This window comes from Ambystoma mexicanum, chromosome 8, assembly GCF_040938575.1.
Source record: "Ambystoma mexicanum isolate Mex_15411 chromosome 8, UKY_AmexF1_1, whole genome shotgun sequence".
In the NCBI taxonomy this organism is placed as follows: domain Eukaryota; kingdom Metazoa; phylum Chordata; class Amphibia; order Caudata; family Ambystomatidae; genus Ambystoma; species Ambystoma mexicanum.
The window spans coordinates 1,619,842,869-1,619,864,922 of record NC_090929.1 but is presented as its reverse complement, the minus strand read 5'-3'; the positions used below and the strand labels follow the sequence as shown (position 1 = coordinate 1,619,864,922).

General features: G+C 43.6%; 1 protein-coding gene across 2 annotated transcripts in view; it reads left to right on the top strand.

The window, feature by feature from the left end:
• The window catches only part of ABLIM1 (actin binding LIM protein 1), a 1,283,500-nt gene that overhangs the window by 161,158 nt on the left and 1,100,288 nt on the right, over positions 1-22,054 (top strand). Inside the window, exon 2 of one of the 2 annotated variants that reach the window (XM_069611881.1) lies at positions 3,528-3,682. The exons of the other annotated variant lie outside the window; for it this stretch is intronic. Within the exon in view, the coding sequence (XP_069467982.1) occupies positions 3,667-3,682 (16 nt within the window). The 5' untranslated portion in view covers positions 3,528-3,666. The remainder of the gene's footprint in view (positions 1-3,527; positions 3,683-22,054) is intronic. 2 annotated transcript variants of the gene reach the window in all.

Here is a 22,054-nt window from a genome sequence, read left to right as displayed (position 1 = left end):
GTTGGAATAGTTGTTTTTGGAAGTTTCTTATTCTTCAATATCCTGTACGTGTGGGTTGGAAGTTGTCGTCTCCCCAGATAATGTTATTATAGTAATAAGCACATTTTCGGTTCTGAAGACCTGAGTTCAAACAACAGCTCAGCAGCAAAAGCAGATCAATTACATTAAAGGGTGCAAGTATATTTTTCATATCCAGGGAGACTTTTTTGACAAATGCAGCCCGATCTTCAGCACTGGTCCCCCTAAACCACTACGTCTGGACACCCAGGGATGTCCAACTCCAGGCCTCGAGGGCCGGAATCCTGACTGGTTTTCAGGATATCGCTAATTAATGTTCATGAGAAAAAATTGCATACATTTGGAATCAGTATATGCAAATGAATCTCATGAATATTAATGAGGGGTATTACAACATGTTTCCGGCCCTCGAAGCCTGGAGTTGGACAGCCGAGCTCATTGGCTCGGGAGGATAGCTTAGGGGAAACGTGCTCGCCCTGGTAGCAAAACGACACAGAGCAACACAGGTTTGATCCCTGGGTCCGCGCTTAGAAACCTCTGGGTATTAAGTGCGTTATAAATAACCAATCATATCATTGTGTGAACCAGTGAAACTCACTCCATCTCCCCACACCTGACTTCCCTTGCCAACATTGGGGTACCCAGGAGCTTACTGCACGGGGCGGCCTAGAAATGTTATGGGCTATTTGGCCCCCGCCCAGTCCTGCGATGGGATATACAGCGCTTTCAATGAAAGACTGTTTGCTTTTTGGGCGGGGCGGTAGTCCAAGGCTGCCCTTCCTTTCTGTGGGAGTTACACACAGCCTCCAGATGCTGCTGGTTCTCCCGGCCAGCCCCAGGCAATCAAACCGCCTGTGCAAACACCAGGAAACAGCACCCCAATGCCACAAAAACAGGAGCGCCATTTCTGAGCAGGGCGGGGTGACGCACGCCCCCTGTGGGAGATAACAGCGGAGGTGGTGGGAAGACTTCGAACTTTCGTCCGTCTGTAATCTACTGGTCATGTAGCTCAGTGGGTTGACGCCATGCTGCAGACATCCGTCTTTAACTTGATGATCCTTGGATTTGACTCACACTAGACCCCGCAGCGCATTTCATCCTTCTGTGTGTAGCAACATAGGTACACTGCAAGTCAGTGATTTGAATCCCTGTAGGACACCTGCCCTCTCAGAAACACACCTCGGCTTTGTCCCTGCTAATGACCAGGCAAATTCCATTGGAATCCATTATAAACTGTCCTGTGCAAAGCGTCAGGCGTTTTATCTGTCACTAAAAAGCTAAGAGTAAAGATGATTTCGCCTTCATTTGCTCTTGGCAATTACACCCCACTTTGTGAGTGTTGAAAATTGCATGCAGAGGACCACCAGCCCGCATGCACAAGTGTTGGTGGTCTGTGCATGCAATTAGCATATCATTTCAAGTGACTCGCAGTGGGGGCCACTGCTGCAAGTAATTCCGTAAGGTGTAGGCTCTGTCAATTTGCATAAGGAAAGTAAGCACTTTACAGAATAGACAATAGCACTTGCAAAGACATCTTCATAATTTGTATGTTTGTGTGTTCTTTTTCTTAAGTGTGATGTTTTATAACTTATGGGTCACACTTCATTGAGAACTGTAAATCAGATACTTCTACGCACTTATGTACATTTAGGAAATTAACTTCTTAATGCAGTGTGTAGAAATGGTCTGAGATAGCTCAGTGAATCAGGCGATTACGGTAGTTATATTCCCACTGCATCCAATCACAATGGCCCTCATTACGAGTTGGCCAATGCGGAATTAACATGCGGGTACCGTATACCAGCACATTTCTGCAACGGACTGCCAGTGACGGTATTACCATTTGCCGGGATACTGGCAGAATGACCACCAGGATACTGGCAAATTTGTACTGAGGACCAATAAATCGTACTTGTTTTCCCAAAATGTTTCAATAAAGATTTGTTTTACATGTTCACATTCATTTAGAATGTGGTTTAGCGCTTCGCATGTCCCCTTGCACACACTACTGTGTCAGCTCAACAAAGAACGCAATGCAAAACCCTTAGTATGGTTCTGTAAAAATTAACGATGGCAGGGTAGGAGCTGTGGTCTACTGGGTTAATTGTAGACAGTACAATACGGAAAAATCCCAGCTTCTCCTTGGACCAACATTTGTGACCCTGGCTGGTCACTTCTCAAGTTAAGATCATCCGAAGTGATTCAGGTACATTTGAACTATACAAACCAAACAATCTGGATGACACATCTAGAATTTCAGGCTTCACCTGGCATTGGCTGATGGAGTCTGCACTTTTGCCTGTGATGCAGTGGCGTCACATGGCGTATGAGGCTTAGCCTGGTATAAGGTGGAATATAGGGTATATGAGCTTGCACCTACTATTTTATAGGGTATCCAGTGATATTATCATTGGAAATAACTCTGAAGGTGAGTCGATATTTTTTTAAAGTCACTATTCAACACTTTTCCCAAATATTCTAGTGCTGGAGTTTGTTTATATAATTTCACCAGTCCGAAAGTATTTTGAGGAGGGTGTTTTGTGCCTTTAAAAAAATATCGAGACACCCTTGATGTTTTCTCTAGCGATAATATCACATGTAAACATTTTATATCAGTGCTTGGCACCTATGGCAGTATTTAGAAGGGTTTGAAATTGAGGGGAGCTGGGAGCTATTTAGCCCCTGCTTGTAGCCTAGAATAGTCTGGTTAGCTTTCTACCAACAGCTACCAGGCCAACTAATGCTGAACAAACACACCTATTTGACAGTAACTCTGTGTTTGGGACAATCTATAAATAAGCATTAGGACACATCTATATGATACTCGAGGCATAAGTGGTCATTTAAATAATGGACAAAGTGATATGTTTGCATCTTATGTGGGAGTTGGATTTTCAGGATGCTATGTATTATCTCCTTGCTCAACACTGTTAGCTCCTGCTCAGTGGTAAATGCTGGATGCCCAGGAGCTGCATCTAGCTCCTGCTCATCCAATCTTAATTTTTATCCCTGATTTAGCATATTATAAATTGTACCTTGCATGTTAGGCTTTAACAGATATAATATACCAGTGACTTGCCACATGAGGCAGTCCAGGCCTACGAAAGCAATACTCCTGGCCGATGTCGGTTTCTGCTGGATCTGCCCCCTGGACATCATGACAGCACCTATTACCTATTGGGACAACACTGTAAGTAAAATGCGCCTGAAATTGAAATAGCCTTTTGCCTGCTGTCGTACTATTTGTTACTAATTATACTTTATTGCTGTTGTTTTTTTACTTTTGTGATGTCATTTCCTGTGATATTGTCAGGGAAAAAAGTAACAGGACCATATAAGTGACCCTGGTAACACCCACCCAAAATAGAGCGAGCAACACAAGACAATGTGATGGAAGGAGGGAGTACTTTCCCCTTCCCTGTAATTAAGTTACAGATTTAAAAGTGTAATAGAGACACAAAAAGACGGGCTAAAATTAAATTAAGTCTTCGTTTTACTTGCTTTTTTAGGCAGACACATATACTGACTCTGGAGTAAAAGAAAGGGGAGAGAGAAACAGGATCATATGCCCATACTTTGCTTAGGCGAAAGGAAAAGGCCCAACAGAACAGAACCACTACAACCATTTATGTATACTGTACACCCCTGATGAATTTCCCAGTTGGTATGTATTTGGAATGAAACATGTTGGGTATGAGAGGCATGGGGAAAAGTTGGATGAAGGAGTATGTTTCACGAGTAATATAGGTACATAGGGAATGGCCTGTGTGTCCTGACTAAGAGGTTAACCAGTTTACAAGATCTGAAGAATCAAGGTCAACTGAAAAGTTAAATGAAGACATTTTGTACAGTTGATTTAGATTGTAGTGCTTTTTATAAGTGAATGATACATGTATTGTGTTTTTATAATATGAACTAAATAAAATGATATCTTTTTTGTATGAAGTGACTAAATATCCATTAAATGGGTGGTAGTATTGTCCCTTCGTAGACGGGACAATCTAGCAAACTAGCAGGATTGCAAAAAGAGTTTTTAGAGGTGTAAGCATAAAAAAGCAAGGGACCCCTTAAACATTAATATGGTACGAGTTTGTGTTGATTGAAGAGGGCTGTTTGAGGTGGTCGAGATAAATATTTCCTCTTGTCTCCCTTGTGTTTAAGAGTCAGGGAAAAAGTGTCATGTAGTGACACTTCCTGTGATGTCATCAGTAATGTGATGTCACTCCCGCTAGACCTGGAATTTTGGTGAATTGATATCCCTGTGGGGTGGAGGGGAAGAGGTTCCAGAGCTTTATTTGATTGGGTCATGGATTAGGGGGCTGCTAGTGAGATGGATTAGTGAAGGTCCGGAATTTGAGACTGTTCAAGAAATGCAATTAATCAAGGGATTTTCTAATATTGTTCTGTGACTTCTCGATCTTTCAGCAATGTAATAAAACATGAGATAAAGAATGGAAATTGAGGAATGCTAATAAGGGGAGAGCTTCATGGGTGAGTGATAAATATTTTAATTACGTTTAGTAACTACTTCCGTCTTGGGGGATTGCTTTCTAAATGTAATTAATATATTATGTGTTGTGTATCGAAGGAATTGAGGAGAATGGGGGCTAGGAAATATTGCCAAGAGGAGGAAAATGTTTTAGTTTGTAAATACATATGCCGCAGGGACACAAGTACATCCTGAAGGCGCATTTGTTATGGCTTCTTTGAAATAGGAGTGCTTTTTGTGTCAGGTTGCAAAAACATTTCGATGTCCTCTGCGGTGTTTACATTGTGATTTGACATCGAGATGTTTGCATGGATACCACACATGAACAAACACTCATAAAGGACTAGTTTAGACTTAATTAGGCAAAAGGGAAGAACTGACACCGGACCAAAGATCGTAACTGAAAATCTTTGAGGTATATTGGGGGTGTTTGTGCAGAAATCATTTCAGACTTTTTGAAAAAACATCAAAATATTTCCCAGGATCCATTGCTAGAGCAGAGTCTTATCAGTTGTGAAAATCCACCATTTAAAAATTGCAATGTTTTTCCTCTGAGTCGAAGGAAAAGCAAAGCCTTGATGTTTTTTTTTAATCATGCTTAAAATTGTATATGGGGAGATCCTGAGCTATGTTTGATGGTGGCACGGATGTGGGGAGCTCTAGTGAGGAGAATTAGTGAAGGTCCTGAGTTTGTGGATGCCTGAAAAATAGTTTTATTGAAGGATTTTCTGAGATTGTGATATGACATCTAAATGCTTAATGAGAGTAGTAGAAATAATGATAAAGAGATAGTTATTGGGTGATAAATATCTCAAAGTCTTGTGAGCGTGAAAGAAAAAGCGAGAACGAAATAAAGAGATGGTTATTGGGTTGTACATTTTTGAATTACATTAAGAAAGTATTTCTGCATTTGAAAAAAATGAGGGATTGCTTTCTAAATATAGTTAAAAGAGTGTGTGCAATGGATTGAATATAGTTGGGTCTGGGAACAATGGTCAAGTGATGGAGAAAGGGAGTTGCTTGAAATACTGCATTCGCCACATTCGCGGACGCAACCACATTCAGCATACGGTTCGTTATGGGTCATTTGGAATTGGAGCGCGTTTCACGTCGGTTTGACAAAACATCTCAATGTCCTCTGCGGTGTAAGCATTGCGATTTGACATTCTGATGGTTATATATATACATGCCCGGGATTGCAAAACACATCAAGGGATAGTTTAGGCGTAATTGGGCAGAAGGGAAAAAGTCAGAAGGGACCAAGGATCTTGATCAAACATTAAATTAGATGCTGGTAGTGATTGTGCAGAGATCATTTCAGACTACTTCGAAATATTTTGACCAAGAATCTTAATGTATGCATACAACGTATACATAAAGATCATCTATAATGAATGGAGCTGTTTGGAGTTTTGGGGCAGGGAAGATGTGAGAAGGCGAAACTGATACGAAAATGTGTCTGTTTTAAAGTGGATTAATTCTTTATGCAGCAGAAAAAAGTATGACTATTTCACTAAATATTGCAATGTTAACAAAACACAGATGTTTTTGTTTCTAAGTTTTTAAAAAGGCATGTAGGAAATCATAGCAAGACCAAGGAGAGTATGCTCAGTACAGCCCAAACCTCTGTAGTCAATACTACTGCAAATTAGTTATAAGAATACAAAACGCTCATGATCAAATTCATTGTGTGTTTTTCTTTTCGCTTTATTGTAGTTGTCTCTTCTTCACTAGATAGTCGGCAGACAATACTGGCCAATGCATTTCGGCCCATATAGGTCCTTAATCAGGGCTATGTCTGTGGACAACACGAAAAATGGTGTATAATATAATTAAGGCTTCCAGTTTTCTGTTTCTACTGATTTCTACACATAAATACAGAAGGAAATCAATCTGCTTTCTGTCTGTATTTATTTATAAAAATAGGAATAAACTGAAAACAGGTAGTTCTGTCTGGTTCTCTATGATGTCACTCATACATTGCGGACCAATCACATTGCAGATTGGCACCATGGAGAGGGTTAAAGTTGTATAAAAATAGCATTGAAGTTCATCAAATTGCTAACAGCATCTATCTTAAGACAGCAGCAAACAGAGGAGCAATCGTTGGTTGTTATGGAAAAAATTGAGTTCTCATTTCTTTCATATATGGCTGCATGTATGCTTAAAACATGTATTTTTAAATTAGAATAAATGCAGAAAAATACTGGTTGCGAATTATCTTTTTATATGACAAAAAATAAAAGTGGATAAATACAGAAAAAAGGCCTAAAATTTAATATGTATGAATATAAACGGAAATGGCAGAAAAATAAATACCATAAAACTAGAAGCCTTAAATATAATCAAAAGTGACAATACACGTGTCTTCAATATGCATATATACAATCATTCATCTTAATGTGGCTTGATTAAAAGTCAACATACTGGGCTGAAGGTTCAACAGGTAAATCACACAAAAAGACTGTGAATAATACCAGAATGAGGTATAAACATGCGGCAAAAAAAATATATATATAAAAATGTCAATAGAAATTAGACCACATAAAAACTAGACTAAACTGAACTACAAAATAAAAACCTACCTGGCAATGCAGGATACTCGATATCTTCAGAAAATGACTTTGCACCATAACTTGCCCTCAAACCTGGGCACCAAAATAATAATCATTCAGTGAAAGAACTTTGTGAAAGGGACATTAGGTTTACAAGTAAAAGTAAAACCCCTCAGAAATTCGCCAGTTATGGTAAACTAAGCAACCATAACTCGTGCCACCCACGTGCACTGCTAAGCCTAACACCCAGGACATCAAACATTACTAAGCCGCTGCTCCCGGTGCAAATTTGGTGAAAATCCATCCAGTAGTATGGGCTGTAGGCGTGAGCAACATTTTATTTTCTTTGCATCTATGAGGAAAACCACACATTTTGGAGCCCCTCCTATAAGTTTGCCCCTAGCCCCCGGATGAAACCTCACCAAACTTCGCAGAATCGATCCGAGCGGGCCACATACTGTCTTTGCAAAGTTTGGTGAGGATTTGTCCAGCGGGGGCAAAGTTATAAGCCGGCCAAAATGTGCTCTTCAATGGGTTGAGAAACTTAACCATAACTACTGGGCCGCGACCGCAGGTCCTGTAATATACCAAATGGGTACAGTATTGGTAATGTATGGGGTCTTTCTCTCAACTGTTAGGGACAAACATGTAATATTTAAGAAAAATAAAAAATCAACCTGAAACACCTGCTCATCAAAGTTTGTGGTGGATGACTTAGAAGAAAGCTGCAAAAAGAAAAAAGGAAAATATCAAAATGAAAACCCTAAAAAATCTTTAACCACAGGCTATAGCGTTTAAGAGATACATCTCTGAAAATAGCTAGGACATATAGCAATGTCACAGATGCTACACATGATATGAGCAATGTACTCTCCCAGATAAATTTAAGATGCAACATGGCTGAATGCCAATGAATTACTGTAGCCAAGGTGTCAACTGGTCTTGAGACTCTTACCAGCATAAACAGTTAAATGACAGAGCGCGGCATAAACCGTGTGCACACAAGTGTGCGATGACATCATCATGGGCCATGTGCAGAACTGCCAAGAATGAAAGAGAACGCTCTGGTGCAACTTCTTCGGGAAAGAGTTGTAGATGCCCGAGACCTGACAGACAAGTGATTGCCTTGCTCTGCATTCATATTTATACCCATTGACAATGGCAAGTTTACATTTCAATGTTATGACTTCTAGGGTCAGAGGAGCACAAGGGTATAGGGAGAAAAGAATTGTGTGTGAAAATCATGATTCTACACGAGGTGGCATTGGCCCCTTTTTACATGAGAAAGGATACGGCTACTGATACCCAGAACTATCACATCACGAAACACTTGAAATTCAGTCAGAAATTGTTAGTTGAAGTGATGTTAAGGTGACGGTCCAATGCAACAAAAACCTTGACATTTACCACCTTAAATCTAAGCCCGCTTGTTGGTGGCCCATAAGCACAATGGTAACATCATTGATGACATCACATATGACATTATGTCTGAGATCCATTATGACATTATCGAAGACCTCACTGGGAAGTTATCAGGCAACAATGTCCCTATATATGGTTGTTGTATATAATGTTGCCAGGAAATAATTATATAGGTGACCATATATATAGGGACGGGAGAGCGGGGGTTACCCTAACTAAAAGGTTTTGGGGTTTGCAGGGGTGTCCCCTGCATGTTCCATGTAATAATGTCTCTGCAAAAAACAGGCATTTTTCGGCGAGTTTTTTGCATGGCTCCATTTTTACGGGGACATTATTACATGGAACCAATGGAAACTAGAGCTGAAGTGGCCTATGCAGTCCTTGCCATGGGGGCAGAAGACCTACAGAACAAGTTGACTCGTTATCTACCTGCCAGGTGCTTACGCTCGGCTTCACCAAACCTTTTAAGAATACCCCGTTTTCACAAAGTGCGGTTGGGTGGTTGTTCTGTTCAGTCATGGCCCCTGCTTTATGGAATGCCTTGCCGCCGAAGCTGCGGGAGATGGTTGATCACTCTCGGTTCCAGAAGGCTTTGTAGACATACCTGTTTTAGCCCTTTTAGGGCAGACTTACCGGTTTCGCTTGTTTAGCGCTTTGATGCCTCTGGCCTGTAACGCGTATCTATAAATACCATCAATAAATAAATAATTATACATTTCACAAAAAGAGGTGGCATCCCCTGTTTCTATTCAAACTATTATGTACTTTAAACATAAAAATGTAAAATAAGACCGGATTCTAGTCTTTGTAAAGTAAATTCTCAGCTGCCTCTCCGAATGTTAAGCCACTGGCATCCCTGTTGTGTGCATCCAATTTTCTGAAAGCGCGCCCTATGCAGAGTTTAGGACATGGGCAGAATAACCCATAGATAACACATTCTGTACTACCGCTGACGTTGAGGTGTTCCCTTATAAAGTGCCACCAATTAATCCCTACTGTTTCAAAAATAAAAATTCTCACACAAATTGTGTCAATACTGCAAGATCCAAAGGGACGATATCCTACAGATTTTTGTTGACACATAATGGTGGTCTGTTGGAACAAAATCAATGCTGTGCCACCGCGTCACTGAGAGTCTTTCCTCGTTTAAAAGAGACATTTAGTTTTAAACTAATTTGTTTACGCAGTTAGGAGTCTTTTTGCGGATTGTGAAAGAGTTCACAGAGAATCCCCTCCTCAGATTCCTGCATGTAGTGAGACATCCGGTGTACCCTGATTTCTGAGAAGGGCGACCCTTCTTCCTCTAAGGCGTTGCTTTTTAAAGGTCCCCCGTTAGCTGTCGAGATACTTTCCTCTCTGCTTCATGAATGGTACATTTTGTATGGCTTTTCTCCAAGAAGTATCTTTAACCCTTAACTGCCAGGCTATTATGCAAGTCTACGCAAAAAGGACGAGCATACTCGTCCTTGGTACTTAAGGGGTTAAAATAAATATTCCTCAAAGAGTCTCTTCAAAGCTCCAGCATCTCGGGGCAGCGTGAGACATTACTGGCAGCTATTTCGCTCCTGGTTGTGCCCTAGGTGAGACTGGTTCGCTAGAACCCAGCATCTGCCAGGACCTACTTTTGACTCCTGGTGTCACACAAACATAACTATGCGATCCTTAAGCATAAGGAGGACAGATCCAGGAGCTATGTAAAGCATTAAAAGTCATGTCAGGGAGTAAAGGTGATCGCTTTCATCTCATCTGGAAGTTAGATTTGTGGCATGCTTTGTACTAGCTCATCGTTCCCCAGAGCTAGCGCCTACTTACTGACTGGCGCCTGCTACCCAGGAGCGGCTGTAGCTACCATTCATCAACTCTTTAGTCCCATCCCTGTGAGGGGCACCGGGGTGTTCCCTGCTGGATGCAGATATTTAGCAGAAAGGAGAGGATTGCCAGCTGTTGGTTTCCTATACATGCTGGCATTTAAACCCTCTTCTGCAACAGGCATTTCAGGTTCTAAGTGCCCAGTGGAGCTGGGACAATATTTAAGGGTAAATGTCTGATTGAAATCTTTGCTGTTAATTAAATCGGCAAATTGCAAAGAATATGGACATCCTTCCCATCTAAAACAGACTGTCAATAAAAGAAAGCCACCCAAGTATGTTGCTTTCCCAAATATTGGAAGTGTATTATTATTATTGTAAGTTATTTATAGCACTTCATGCCAGACTGGTCTAGCTTCTAAGCGCTTGACCGGTGAGTAAACCCATGTTGCATGGCATCATCCTTTTCCCAATGTGAGTGTGTTGCCCCAAAGCTACCCTTGCTGCTTTATTGAAGACATGCTAATTTTCCCAGTGGCCCATGAAAGAGTTGCCATGGGACATATTCAATGCTCTTACCTGCGCTTCATGTCTATTTATTTATTTATTTTAATTTTTATAACGCGCCACATGACCGTGGGCCTCAGAGCGCACAACTGATAACAACGGTCCCCACATTTGAAATAATGATTGTTTAAACCAAAGTTGGTCATTTCAGTGAACATTTTCTTGGGCTCAACTAGGTTAGCTGATCTTTGTCACAAAAATACAATTCTCCCCCTTTTCTCCGTTTGATGGTTGATGGCCATGAATAAAGGCTTGACATCTAATGTCACTAACAGCATGTCGTCCTCCCAGGTATTATAATCCAATCTATTAAGTCCTGCTTTAGATTCTTGGATGTAGGAAGATGGTGTGCTTACATATAAGTCTCGGGGGGGATAGCTCAGGGGTAACATGCTCGCCTTGGAAGCAAGACAACATGGAGCAACACAGGTTCGATTCCTGGTCCATGCATAGAAACCTCTGGGTATTAAGCGTGTTATAAAAAAAACATCATATTATATCCTGTTAACAGAAAGGAATTTACCAAATTACACAGAGGTTCAGAAAAGGAACCTGTGGATGTCACTGTGGGGCCTGGAGGAGACTGCGCAGATTTATGAACTTTGAGGCATAAAGAAAAAGTAGGGACAGTTTTTAGTTATTTAATTGTTTTTTATAACGCCCCTACTACCGTACCTAAGTGCGGATCCGGGATTCCAAACTCTGTTGCTCTGCATAGTCTTGCTTCCAAGACCAGCGCGTTGTCCCTGGGCTATCCTCCGTTCACAGTTGGAAACTATAAATCTTCATCAGAAATCAAAGAGAATAGAACCAAGTCTCCAATTTGGACCTCACGTTAGCATTGAAGTCCAAGGTTGGGTCCTCGAATGGGGGTTTGGTAGCATCGCCGGGCACAGTTTTCTGTTCAAATTCTTTACACAGTCCAAAGCTTTCCAAATTACAACATTCCTTCCATTATCCAAGGAGTTAATAACCACATTTCTGTCAGGTGCAAGTTATTTTTATAGCTGTTACTTGGCCTTTCGTGAACTTATTACCACCTTTCATTTGCCAGTTGACAGACATCAAGTCTTTCCTTAGTAGATTTGCAGAATTGGTAATCCACCACCTACCGTCCACACTGGAGGTGCACTGTTGGCCCGAATCCACTGGCAATTGACAGCCATAACCTATATATGGATGATCTGCAAGATCCAGCACAGCAGGGCCTGTGAGGATTAGAGGGTCTTGCCAGCCTCACTTTTCTCGATAGCATCTGCCTTTATATGGGAAAGGTAAGTGATATAATCTATAGATCCCAAAGGAACAACAGAGAATACACAACCGGGGGCCGCAAACTGGGGGCTATACTGTCTCAGCTTTCTCCTCAGAGAGAGCCAGAGATGGACACTGTGGATGTTATAAGTGCAACCTTTATTTCATTTATAAAATCCACTTTCCAAGCCAAGTCTCCATCTTTTATTTGCATTCCCAGTGCAGTGACTCTGATGTCATATTCCCAGACAAGACCGAGTGTGATGTTGTAGACCCAGACGGCTCATAGGTGTGATATCACTGGTGTGATGCCATATCTAGATTGTGATCTGATAGGCTGTGATGTACTAGACCCAGCTTGTGTTGTCTGATATTTTGATGTCATAGATTGGGATGAAACATACCTAGATTGTGATGTCATAGACTGTGATGCTGCAGGCCTTCCTAACCTGTGATGCCAGACTCTGTGATGCGATGTAATGATGTAATATAGGGTTACGAGATTTTTTTTAAAAGTACAGGCCATAGACATAAAGGTAGGACTGCCGTCAATTCTAATAAAACTGTAGTCCTACTTCTATGTCGCTGGCCTTTTGCGGGGGGCGTGGAGGGGGTGTGCTCCCAGACACACACCTCTCATTGGAGGAGAGCGCTGGGGAGGGGAAACGAGAGGGGAAGGGGGAGGAAATGGGGAGGAAGAGTAGCAAAAACTGGGACTCTAGCTCCCACCCTTTCAAACCCCTGACAGGATTTTTAAAATTAACCAACTTCTGGGACCCCGAGACCCAGGGATATTTCCCCAGACTGTCCCGGGAAAACCGGGACGTCTGGTCACCCTAAATATATACCCATAAGGCTCATGGCAGGAAAACGTGTTGTTTGCTGGGAACATCGTCGTGAATTACCTGCGTGGACACTGGGCCGAGCTGCAGTTTGCAAGTTCGAATACTGGCAGGGCCAACCCAAGTCTTTCATTTTTCTAACGTCAATTAAGTATCATTAATTAGGTTACAAGCATTATATAAAAACGTGATAATATTATTACGTAATGCCGCCAGGACTAGCGCCCCTGGGTTGACTTAATGCATTTATATAAACCATCACGTCGGCACACGTACCTCTCAAAACTCTCCCTTGGGTGCAGACCTTTGGCTGACATTTTAGCACGTAACATCTCCGAGGCCTACTTCAGCACGCAGTGGTCTGTCTATTGTGGGCAGTTTCGCTTATATTGAGACGGTAGGGTGCAGTTTCCCCCGTGAACCACCAGGTGGCGGTGTTCTCCTCGTATAGTCGCCCACTCTCCCGCAGTGCTCGTTACATCCCGTTTCCGCGCCGCAGGTTCGGCGCGGGCTGATTCGCCGCCGCCAGTTTGGCACGGCCAGTTCAGCGACGGGATGTTTCGGCGCTGGGATGTTTTGGCCCGCCGCACACCAGTGCACATCGCCTGCTGTTTAGGGAAACGGAAGTGTGAGTTTCAACTTCATCCCACACTATTTTAAAATTAAACTGTTCTAGAGCGGTTTCATTTTAAAATAAAAGCATAGGAACCCAGAATTTTGCATTAAAAGCAATGCCCTGTGCGAGCACTGAGCACAAAGAGTCATCTACTCTGTGTGCACTGTCCTCGCACAGGGCAGATTAGATCTGCCGGGCTCACGAGGGTGGGGGCTGTGCTGCTCGGCACCAACCTTCGCTGTGCAGTCTGCGTGGCTGTGGTGCCTGCATGAAGAACTCGTAGTGACAGTTCCGGAGCAGGACATTTATGTGCGGCCAGTTCGGCGCGGGCTGCCGCGCCGAACCGACTTCTGCGCCGAACCGGCCACGCCTAAATGTCTGGCTCCGCGCAGCGCTTCTGGGGCAGCCTTATTTCATCAATTATTGACATAATTTAGTGAGTTTCATGACTGTGTTGTGTGGCCGGCAATCAGGTCAGCAGTAACTTTATAATACATAATGAGGCCAAATTAATGAATGAGACACGTTTGAAGTACTGATGTTTTTGAAGCATGCAAGGATTTCATGAGTCTTCCTGGAGATGGCCATGTAATCATTGACACCCTGGATTGTCTACGGATTTGGGAGGATGGTCGAACCCCAGTGTGACTGGCAGTTGGTGATACAGAAATTGTCTAAAGTTTAACCCGAAAAGTGCTTTAATACGTGTCATCACCCATTTTAATGGTACTCACTTTATTGACGTCAGAAGGAAGAAAGGCTTGAGTAGACCCAGCTGGTATTTGGGCCGCGGACTGAAGGCAGCAAACACAGATTTTCAAAGCGAGCGCATATCTCACTGAGCTACCTTACCAGTTGTAGACAAAACTCATGATAATTGGGTCAGAGACCAGCTCATTAGCACGCCAGGAACAGTGTGAGTAATTGCTTATTTATAACGCACTTAATACCCAGAGGTTTCTAAGCGCGAACCAGGGATCGAACCTGTGTTGCTCCGCATCGTCTTGCTTCTTAGTGAGCACGATGCCCCTGAGCTATCCTCCCGAGACTTGTTGCCCCTGAGCTATCCTTCCGAGACTAGCCGTTTGTTATCGGCATGTAAGCTACCTTTTGGGCTGCCATCTTAACTTGGTGCTCAGATAGCTGTAGTGATTCGGGCAGGCTTTTCAATCTGATAACAAGAGAAGAATGGTCAAGGCTTCAAGCAGAGGTGTTGCTGGGGCTGGGGTGGCTAAGGGGACTTTAGCCCCAGGTCTTTTGGTTGTAGCCCCGGATAGAAGCTCAGGGGCTACGACCAAAAGACTAGCTAGTCCCGAGTCCCGACATTAGCGTAGCCCTGGATAGACCTAGCAACACCCCTGCCTCCAAGTGGGCCAGGCCTCTGTTTAGGCAGGGTCCGAAAAAAGCACTCATGCCAGGGCCATGGTGAGGCTCCCTGACCAGAGTTCGTCAAGCTAAAAGTCTATGAAAAAGATTGAGAGTAACACAAACCCATCTTGCCCACTAGATGTCACTATTACCCATAGTTACAATCACATCCGCAGTTTCAGGTGTTTGGAGTTAGAACATTGGTTTTGGAATACTCTGAAGGGTAAATATAACATGGTGAATATATTGCTTGATTTTACAAAATATATTTAAGTCTTGCCGTTAGAATCTGGCGTGCTCAAATATTTTGTATGCGCGTGGCCTGGTATAAAACACACAAAAAATGTTTAAAACTGATTTCGTTAAACTGATTAATACCCAAGTGTCTTGCTTATCTTTCAGATGACCTTAGGGATTGTAACCTGCATTGACCTTTCTTGATATGAATTTTTTTGTGCATATTTCATTATTTTTATTTGGGTCGATTGTTCACTACTGATTTATGATATTAAATGTTAAAATAGATTTGACTTCCTTTCATGCCAGTTCTGAAAACTCGACTGCGTCTGTTAGGCTCCTCCTTGCATTGCACGGACCCCGCCTCTTAATAAGGTTACATAGATAATTGCGATTCTTAGGCTGCACCGGACTACTGAGGTCAGTTCTCATCCCACTTAAAGCACTGGAATGGCTATGATTTAACAACCAATGAGTCATCAATAGTGTTCATTCTGGGTCAACAGAGATCTAAGAACAGGTTAATTTATCAGAATATGTTGACTTGAGGTGATCCAGTGCAGAAACAAAGGAAGGACAAGGATATATGTAGCTAATGATTGAGCCAAAAATGATGATGAGCTTATATCCTCTATACAGACACCGCAGTCTTTCCTGCCTTGTGCATGGAAGTACCACTCTGTCAGTCTTCCTCTAACCCTCACAATCTTGCTCAAAGCTGAACAAAACAACACAATCCACCCTGTGAGGAATTCTACCATTCGCATGGTGGGTGTGTGTCAGTCTTCCTCAAACCCTCACAATCTTGCTCAAAGCTGAACAAAACAACACAATCCACCCTGTGAGGAATTCTACCATTCGCATGGTGGGTGTGCACTCGCCTGGGTTTTTTACATTTTTTAAAAATGAAATTGAATGATGGTAGATCAACCCCTGGAAAATGTGTGGGGCTAATCCGCACACATTTTCCTACGACATACATATAGACTTGTGTACTTAGGGTGGAGCCAGCCAACAGGCGCCATCCCCCCTGTCATATTTAGTCGGGATATGACAGCCAAAAGTACATCAAGGTATGTCAAGAAGGGGGAGGGCAAAACCTTCCTCCTGCCATGGCCAGCCTAATTAACTAACAAAGGTTCCATGGACCTGCCCTTTCCTTTGTTAGCTCCCCTGGGGGCAGCTTTGCATACTAATTAGAGTTAATTCAAGCAGGCCCACCGGTGGCCTGGTTGCAGGACTAACAAAAGATACGAAAACCGCCAACAACCCTTGATATGCACAGTGTCAACCTGAAGCCAGCTGCTGCCTCTCAGTATCAAGGGCAGTGACTTCTCATGTCTGGGACTATCTGATTACAGTAGGCAACCCACAGGAGGACCCCATTCAGAAGGTACGAGTATGTGGATTGATGCGAGACAGAAAGTCTGTTCTCGCCACAGCTTCAAGGGAGACCTGCCGCTTTAATCAGGAACCACAAAGAGCTCCATTAAGTAGAAAGACCCTTTGATCCACAACAGATAAGAAGATGGATGGGACTAAGTATTACATGTTTTCACCCTTTACCTTTTCTGTTGCAAAGCACTCTGGTTATGAGCTGATGCATACAGGAGATTGTGGGTGGGGATCCAGGATTGGTTCATTAAGGTAGGCTTATCCTACACCAATCACTGTGGCCTATTTGGCTCTAAAAGAGGGCTGAACCTCTCTTTTAGGCACATCATCTCAAGCATTCGCATGGAGTAAAAAAAAGAACCCATTTGGACCCTGGCTGAAAGTACAATCTGCCTTACAGCTTCCGCCAGTGAAGGAAGGCCATGATTTCCAAAGAAGGAAGCAAGATCCCTCCCCTAAACATCTCCCAGGGAACAGAGGGAGATACTGAATCCAGAGGAGCCTACAGCAGCTCCAAAACCGGTATTCAGCCAGCACACAGCATGCCCTGCTAGGCTCCGCAAGCAAGCTTCTTGGGTGAGAAGTGCCAGAGAGTCTCTGAACCAAACCCAAGACAAGGCTGGTACCTGCAATACTCTCCTCAGCTTTGGCCCGTCCGCCTTAAAAGATGACACCAGCCCAGCGAAGAAGCTAGGAGGACTGCATCGACAAGCATCAACCAGCATCCGCCTTAAAGGACATTTTCGATCCAATTGAGCCCCTCGAGCTGCAAGCGACTGCACCGCTGACTCTTGTCACGCTGCAGTCGCTAACGTCGTCCGAGACGCCTCGACCAGTGCTTCAGATCCACCAACCAGCACTGAGACAATGATTCCTGACCCTGAGCCGTCGTTTCGTCCAGCCTGCAGCCTTATATCCAGCCTAGCTCGCCAAACTGCCTGCTGCCTGAAACCCGCAGCTATCACCCATCTTGAACTCTGTCACAGAAGCTGCAAAGAGCCCTGAAACCGACTCGACCCTGTCGAGCACCAAGAACGTCTACAAGCACAAGGTACATTGTGATTCTGTCCCCCTGGTCCTTCTCCGAAGGCCGCTGGTGACATTTTACAACCCATTGCTCCCTGTGTGCTGAATCCAAGTATCCTTGGACTATTGCGATTAATTACTTTACCAACCACCCTCCTGTCAGTATTCAGAGTACATTCCTTTTCCTTCTTTGAAACTATCTGTCCTCTGCATTCCTTTACAAGGTGGGTTGTATTGTGTAGTGTGGTAGAATTGTATGTTGTGTAAATAATAAAGTGTATATATGTATATAACCTTGACTGTTCATTCCCTTTTATCATTGGGTACTAATTGTATTTTCGCTGTGTTGCAACTGACCAATGATCCATGACCTTGCGGAGATAAGCCTGCCGTTCCATCCACGTTAGCAAAATTGGACAAGGAGGTTTATAAATGACTTGTGTTCCAATCTGTTCGAATACCTTCTGGTGTACTAGAGGTGTGGAGCTGATTGATGGTTTAGAATCCGATATTCATCCCTGGACCACTGGTGCCCCGGAGGGTGGTTCACCACACACTGTTTCTTAAACAGTATTGTCCATTGCAAAATGAGTGTGTGCATCTAATTTTCTATGTATTAAAGTACTGCTATACTTGCTTGATTGTTCCTATTTGTCCCAGGCTTGACACTTCACCAATATCATTTCCATATCACTTCACCAATATCATTTCCATATCACCTTATAATGTGAAAAGGGAAATAACAGGTCCCAGAAATTGGTAATCTTGGGCCTGGGTCATACAATTGCAAGTCCTGTGCACACGCAAGTGAACAAGGAACATGTGTTCCGGGGGGTGGGTTGATTTGCAAAAGCAGAGGTTGAAGTGGACAGGATCTAGAGGGTACGACGTTCCCTAACTTTTTGGGGAAATCATTATTGTTCACTTTAAGTGACGAGGTGTACTATTCCAGGACGGCAGGGAAGGCCAACACGGTGTCAAAGCTCACTGTGCTATCTCACAGGTGCTAGTTTGAGTTGTTCATTTGAATAGACTACTTGGGACATACAGTTAATTCCCAAGCAGCCAGAAAGCCCAGCTCGGCAGGGATCTGCGTCAGAATTGCTGCAGGCATTGCAGTGTTTGCAGACAATGGGAGGGGTGTGTGTGGCAATAGCCAGGCGCATTTCCCTTAAGAGCTGTGGATGGTGGGTGAATGGAAGGGGAGGCGGTGTAAAGTGAATACTGTGGGAGACAATGACACACTAATGGTGGTCATTTCAAGGCATTTTCCTTCACTGTGCTTCTTTAGTCTTGCTAGAACTGTTTATAACACAGTGTTGTGGGGAGCAGTGGAGGAAAGGAAGGAGCCAGGTTTGGGGTTTGAATGGGGAGGATAATACGGGGGGAGTGTTGGGAGTTACTGTGAGTATGTTGAGGAAGAGGGGGTGGAGGAGGCAGTAAAAGGGGGCGGGCAATCGTTCCACTACTTTTTTTTATACTTCGACCTCTGAGCAAATGTCAATTTGCCTGCACCCAGTGCTTTTGTGAACCAGCTCGACCTGAAGAATGCAGGCAGCAGAGTGCTTGTGACATTGTATGCCATAGAAAGACCCATCTATGGCACTTTCTCCTGCCCCTTATCGACTTGGTCGCAGGCCTGGCAGAAGGAAAGTTTACTGCTGCCAGCAAACTTTCCTGAGCCCTGGTAGCATTAATCACTCCAAAATGGAAATGCTCATGCCTGCCATGAGCTTGGATTTTTTGTATTTTTCTCATTTTCAACACACTGACGAATGTGAAAATGCAACGTTGTGTTAAAAAGCTTCTGTACCGTACGAAACCACCACCATGTTAGTTTCAGACTGCCTAGGCTTGTCCATGGAGAGGCCTGCTGTGCCCCACCAGCGGTATGCAGACCTTAGCCTGCTGGAGGAAAGACAATGAGCGAAGGGAAGATAAGACGATGGGAAAGCGGGAAAGCGATGCTACAAACACAGGAAAGGGGGGAAGGGTGCAGCGGGGGAAGAATGTTTTGTGACAGTCTGGGTGCATGTCAGTCCTGTTGGGTGGAGTGTAGTTCTGCAAAAGGGAAGAGGCAGATCTGTCCAAAAGTGTTGTGATAATTCAGTTGTGTTTCCAAGTCAGATTTGCAGGATTGTAAGTTAGTTCACAATGCAATGTTAGATGCACGAGGGGCTTGAGAGTGAGCTCGGGCCATTCTGGATGTATGGTGGCTCCCCCCCACCCCCGGGCATCTCTATATGTGATACCCCCAGGACAAGCTCCAGGGTGTTTATTCTGGAGCTGCCGGAGCCAAGAGCCGCCTAGTCAAGAATAGACTGTGTATAAAAGTGGATGTTGTTGGTGACATAAGATAAGGCAATGGGGTGGTCAAACTAGTCTGGTAACATTGAGAAACCCTGACACCTTGATGTCAAAAAGGTTTTTAGTAAGGTGTTGTTCCATGTCATGCTAAACTTTACTTTAGTTCCCAGGGAGAGGGTGTGGTGTCTTACTTTGCAGTGGGCTATCAAAGTATAGCAATAGGTAGCCATCGAAGGTGAGAAAATATACCCTGAGGTCCATATGCAGGCGATGTTCATTAGATTCTGTGAAAGGCAGAGAGGGATGCGCGACACACGTGGTAGGTAGGGAGAGAAGGACCGGATGTCTGTCCTTGTGTATGCAGTGACAGTCTGGCAGCTTTCATAGTCTATGTGATGTTATTTTACTATGTTTTGACCCATACCATTAGACTACGTAGCGCTTTGTTGGCACAGTAAGGCACCTCACAGGATTTAGGAGCAGGAAGGGACACATTCAGGCTGGCAGCCAACACCGTGAATGCCAGAGCAACCATACATCAGCACCGAAGGGCATTTTAACCAGACATCCAGCCACAGTGGAGAGAATGGGCATGAAACAAAAGTCAACGTGCTCCAAAATGGACTCACAGGCTATAGAAATGGTGATCTTGGCGGCTCGTGCACATGGAATCCCGCTTAATAACAACAGTCGGGAGTAGTTATGTGTCAGAAATGTGACTTTCCTATTTTCACAACCACCTGGAACATTTTCAAAATGTCCAGTTTTCATTTTGGAAAAATGTTCTGCTTTTTCCTTTGTGTTATTTTACAAACGTTTATACTGCACCAAATCACAGCTCTAGTGGCCTCAGAGCACCTAGGCCGGTCCTTTTGCGTAACGCGTTTAAAGACATGAGCACATCTTGGACTCCACAGTGGTCAGACTTTTCAGACTTCCACAGTGGCAGGATGCCATTGTGGGTCTAGGCATGTTGCACCAATCAGAAGGAAAGAGAACAGCAAAACCGTCTATTGAACACCCTTGCTCCACAAACAGTCAGGGACTATAGACAGGAAAGCTGGAATGGCACATGGGCCTTTTTAAGTGAGGGTGGGTTTTGAACAGTGGCTCCCGTGAGCACAAAGCCCTGGACCGGTGTTTCCTGGATGCTCTGGAGGCCCGCTAGGAACTTTATGGAGGTAGGTATAGTGCTGTCTGAGGCAGGGCTCCTCCTGGGCTGAGGCTGGGCATTTCTGGGAGCTAATCTGCATAATCCAGCCTTGCCTATCCTTCTCGACCAGAGCCACAGTTACCTTGTCCTGTCAATAGAGGGCAGCATGAAGATCTGCAGTCCAAACATGGTCATAGAGTCTGCTTTCCCACTTACATTTGCAGGTCTATTTCAGGCATTAGAGATCTTTTCATAAACCGAGCGCCTTTTCTGTGTATTAGGTATTTATTTGGGTGTTTTGGGGAGTGCTACCTGCCACTTTGTGGATCCTTCAAAGCGCTTGACACCTGACATTAATATGCAATGACATGACCTGACATAACATGACCAAACCAGCTCATTTAACAAAACCAGCATCATGTCCCAAAAAAGCAAAAGTAGGGGTGAACAAATATAAAAAAGGAACATGAAAAACAAGCAAAACTCTGTTAAAACCCAAGAAATTGAAATTCAGTTACAAGATCTCAATTGGGAAGAGAGAATAAAAAAAAGGAATAACACAAGATCGGAGCTGGGCGAGGTTTCGATGCCTTGGAAGAGGGAGTGGGTTTACATATAGGAGTGCCTGAGAAGGGGCCCACCTTATAGGAAAATCAAGGTGTAAATCAAAGGCATCAATTAAAGTTAACATGCATTTAGATTTGGGAACAAAACCCATAGATGCTAACAGAGAAACATTGCACGACATGTCGCTGCAGCTCAAACATAACATGGGATAGCATTACATAACACAGTGTAGCGTATCAAATCTTGGAGAGCATTGTATTTGAAAGCGGGGCAAAGCGGGGCAAAGCACAATAAAGATATTATAGCAGAGGCGAATAACAAAAACATGCCATAGTTTAGCATAATTAATAAATAATAATGCAACGCAGTGCGTGCGTCTGCGCGCGCACAGAATACACACACACACACACACAACACACACAGAAAACAC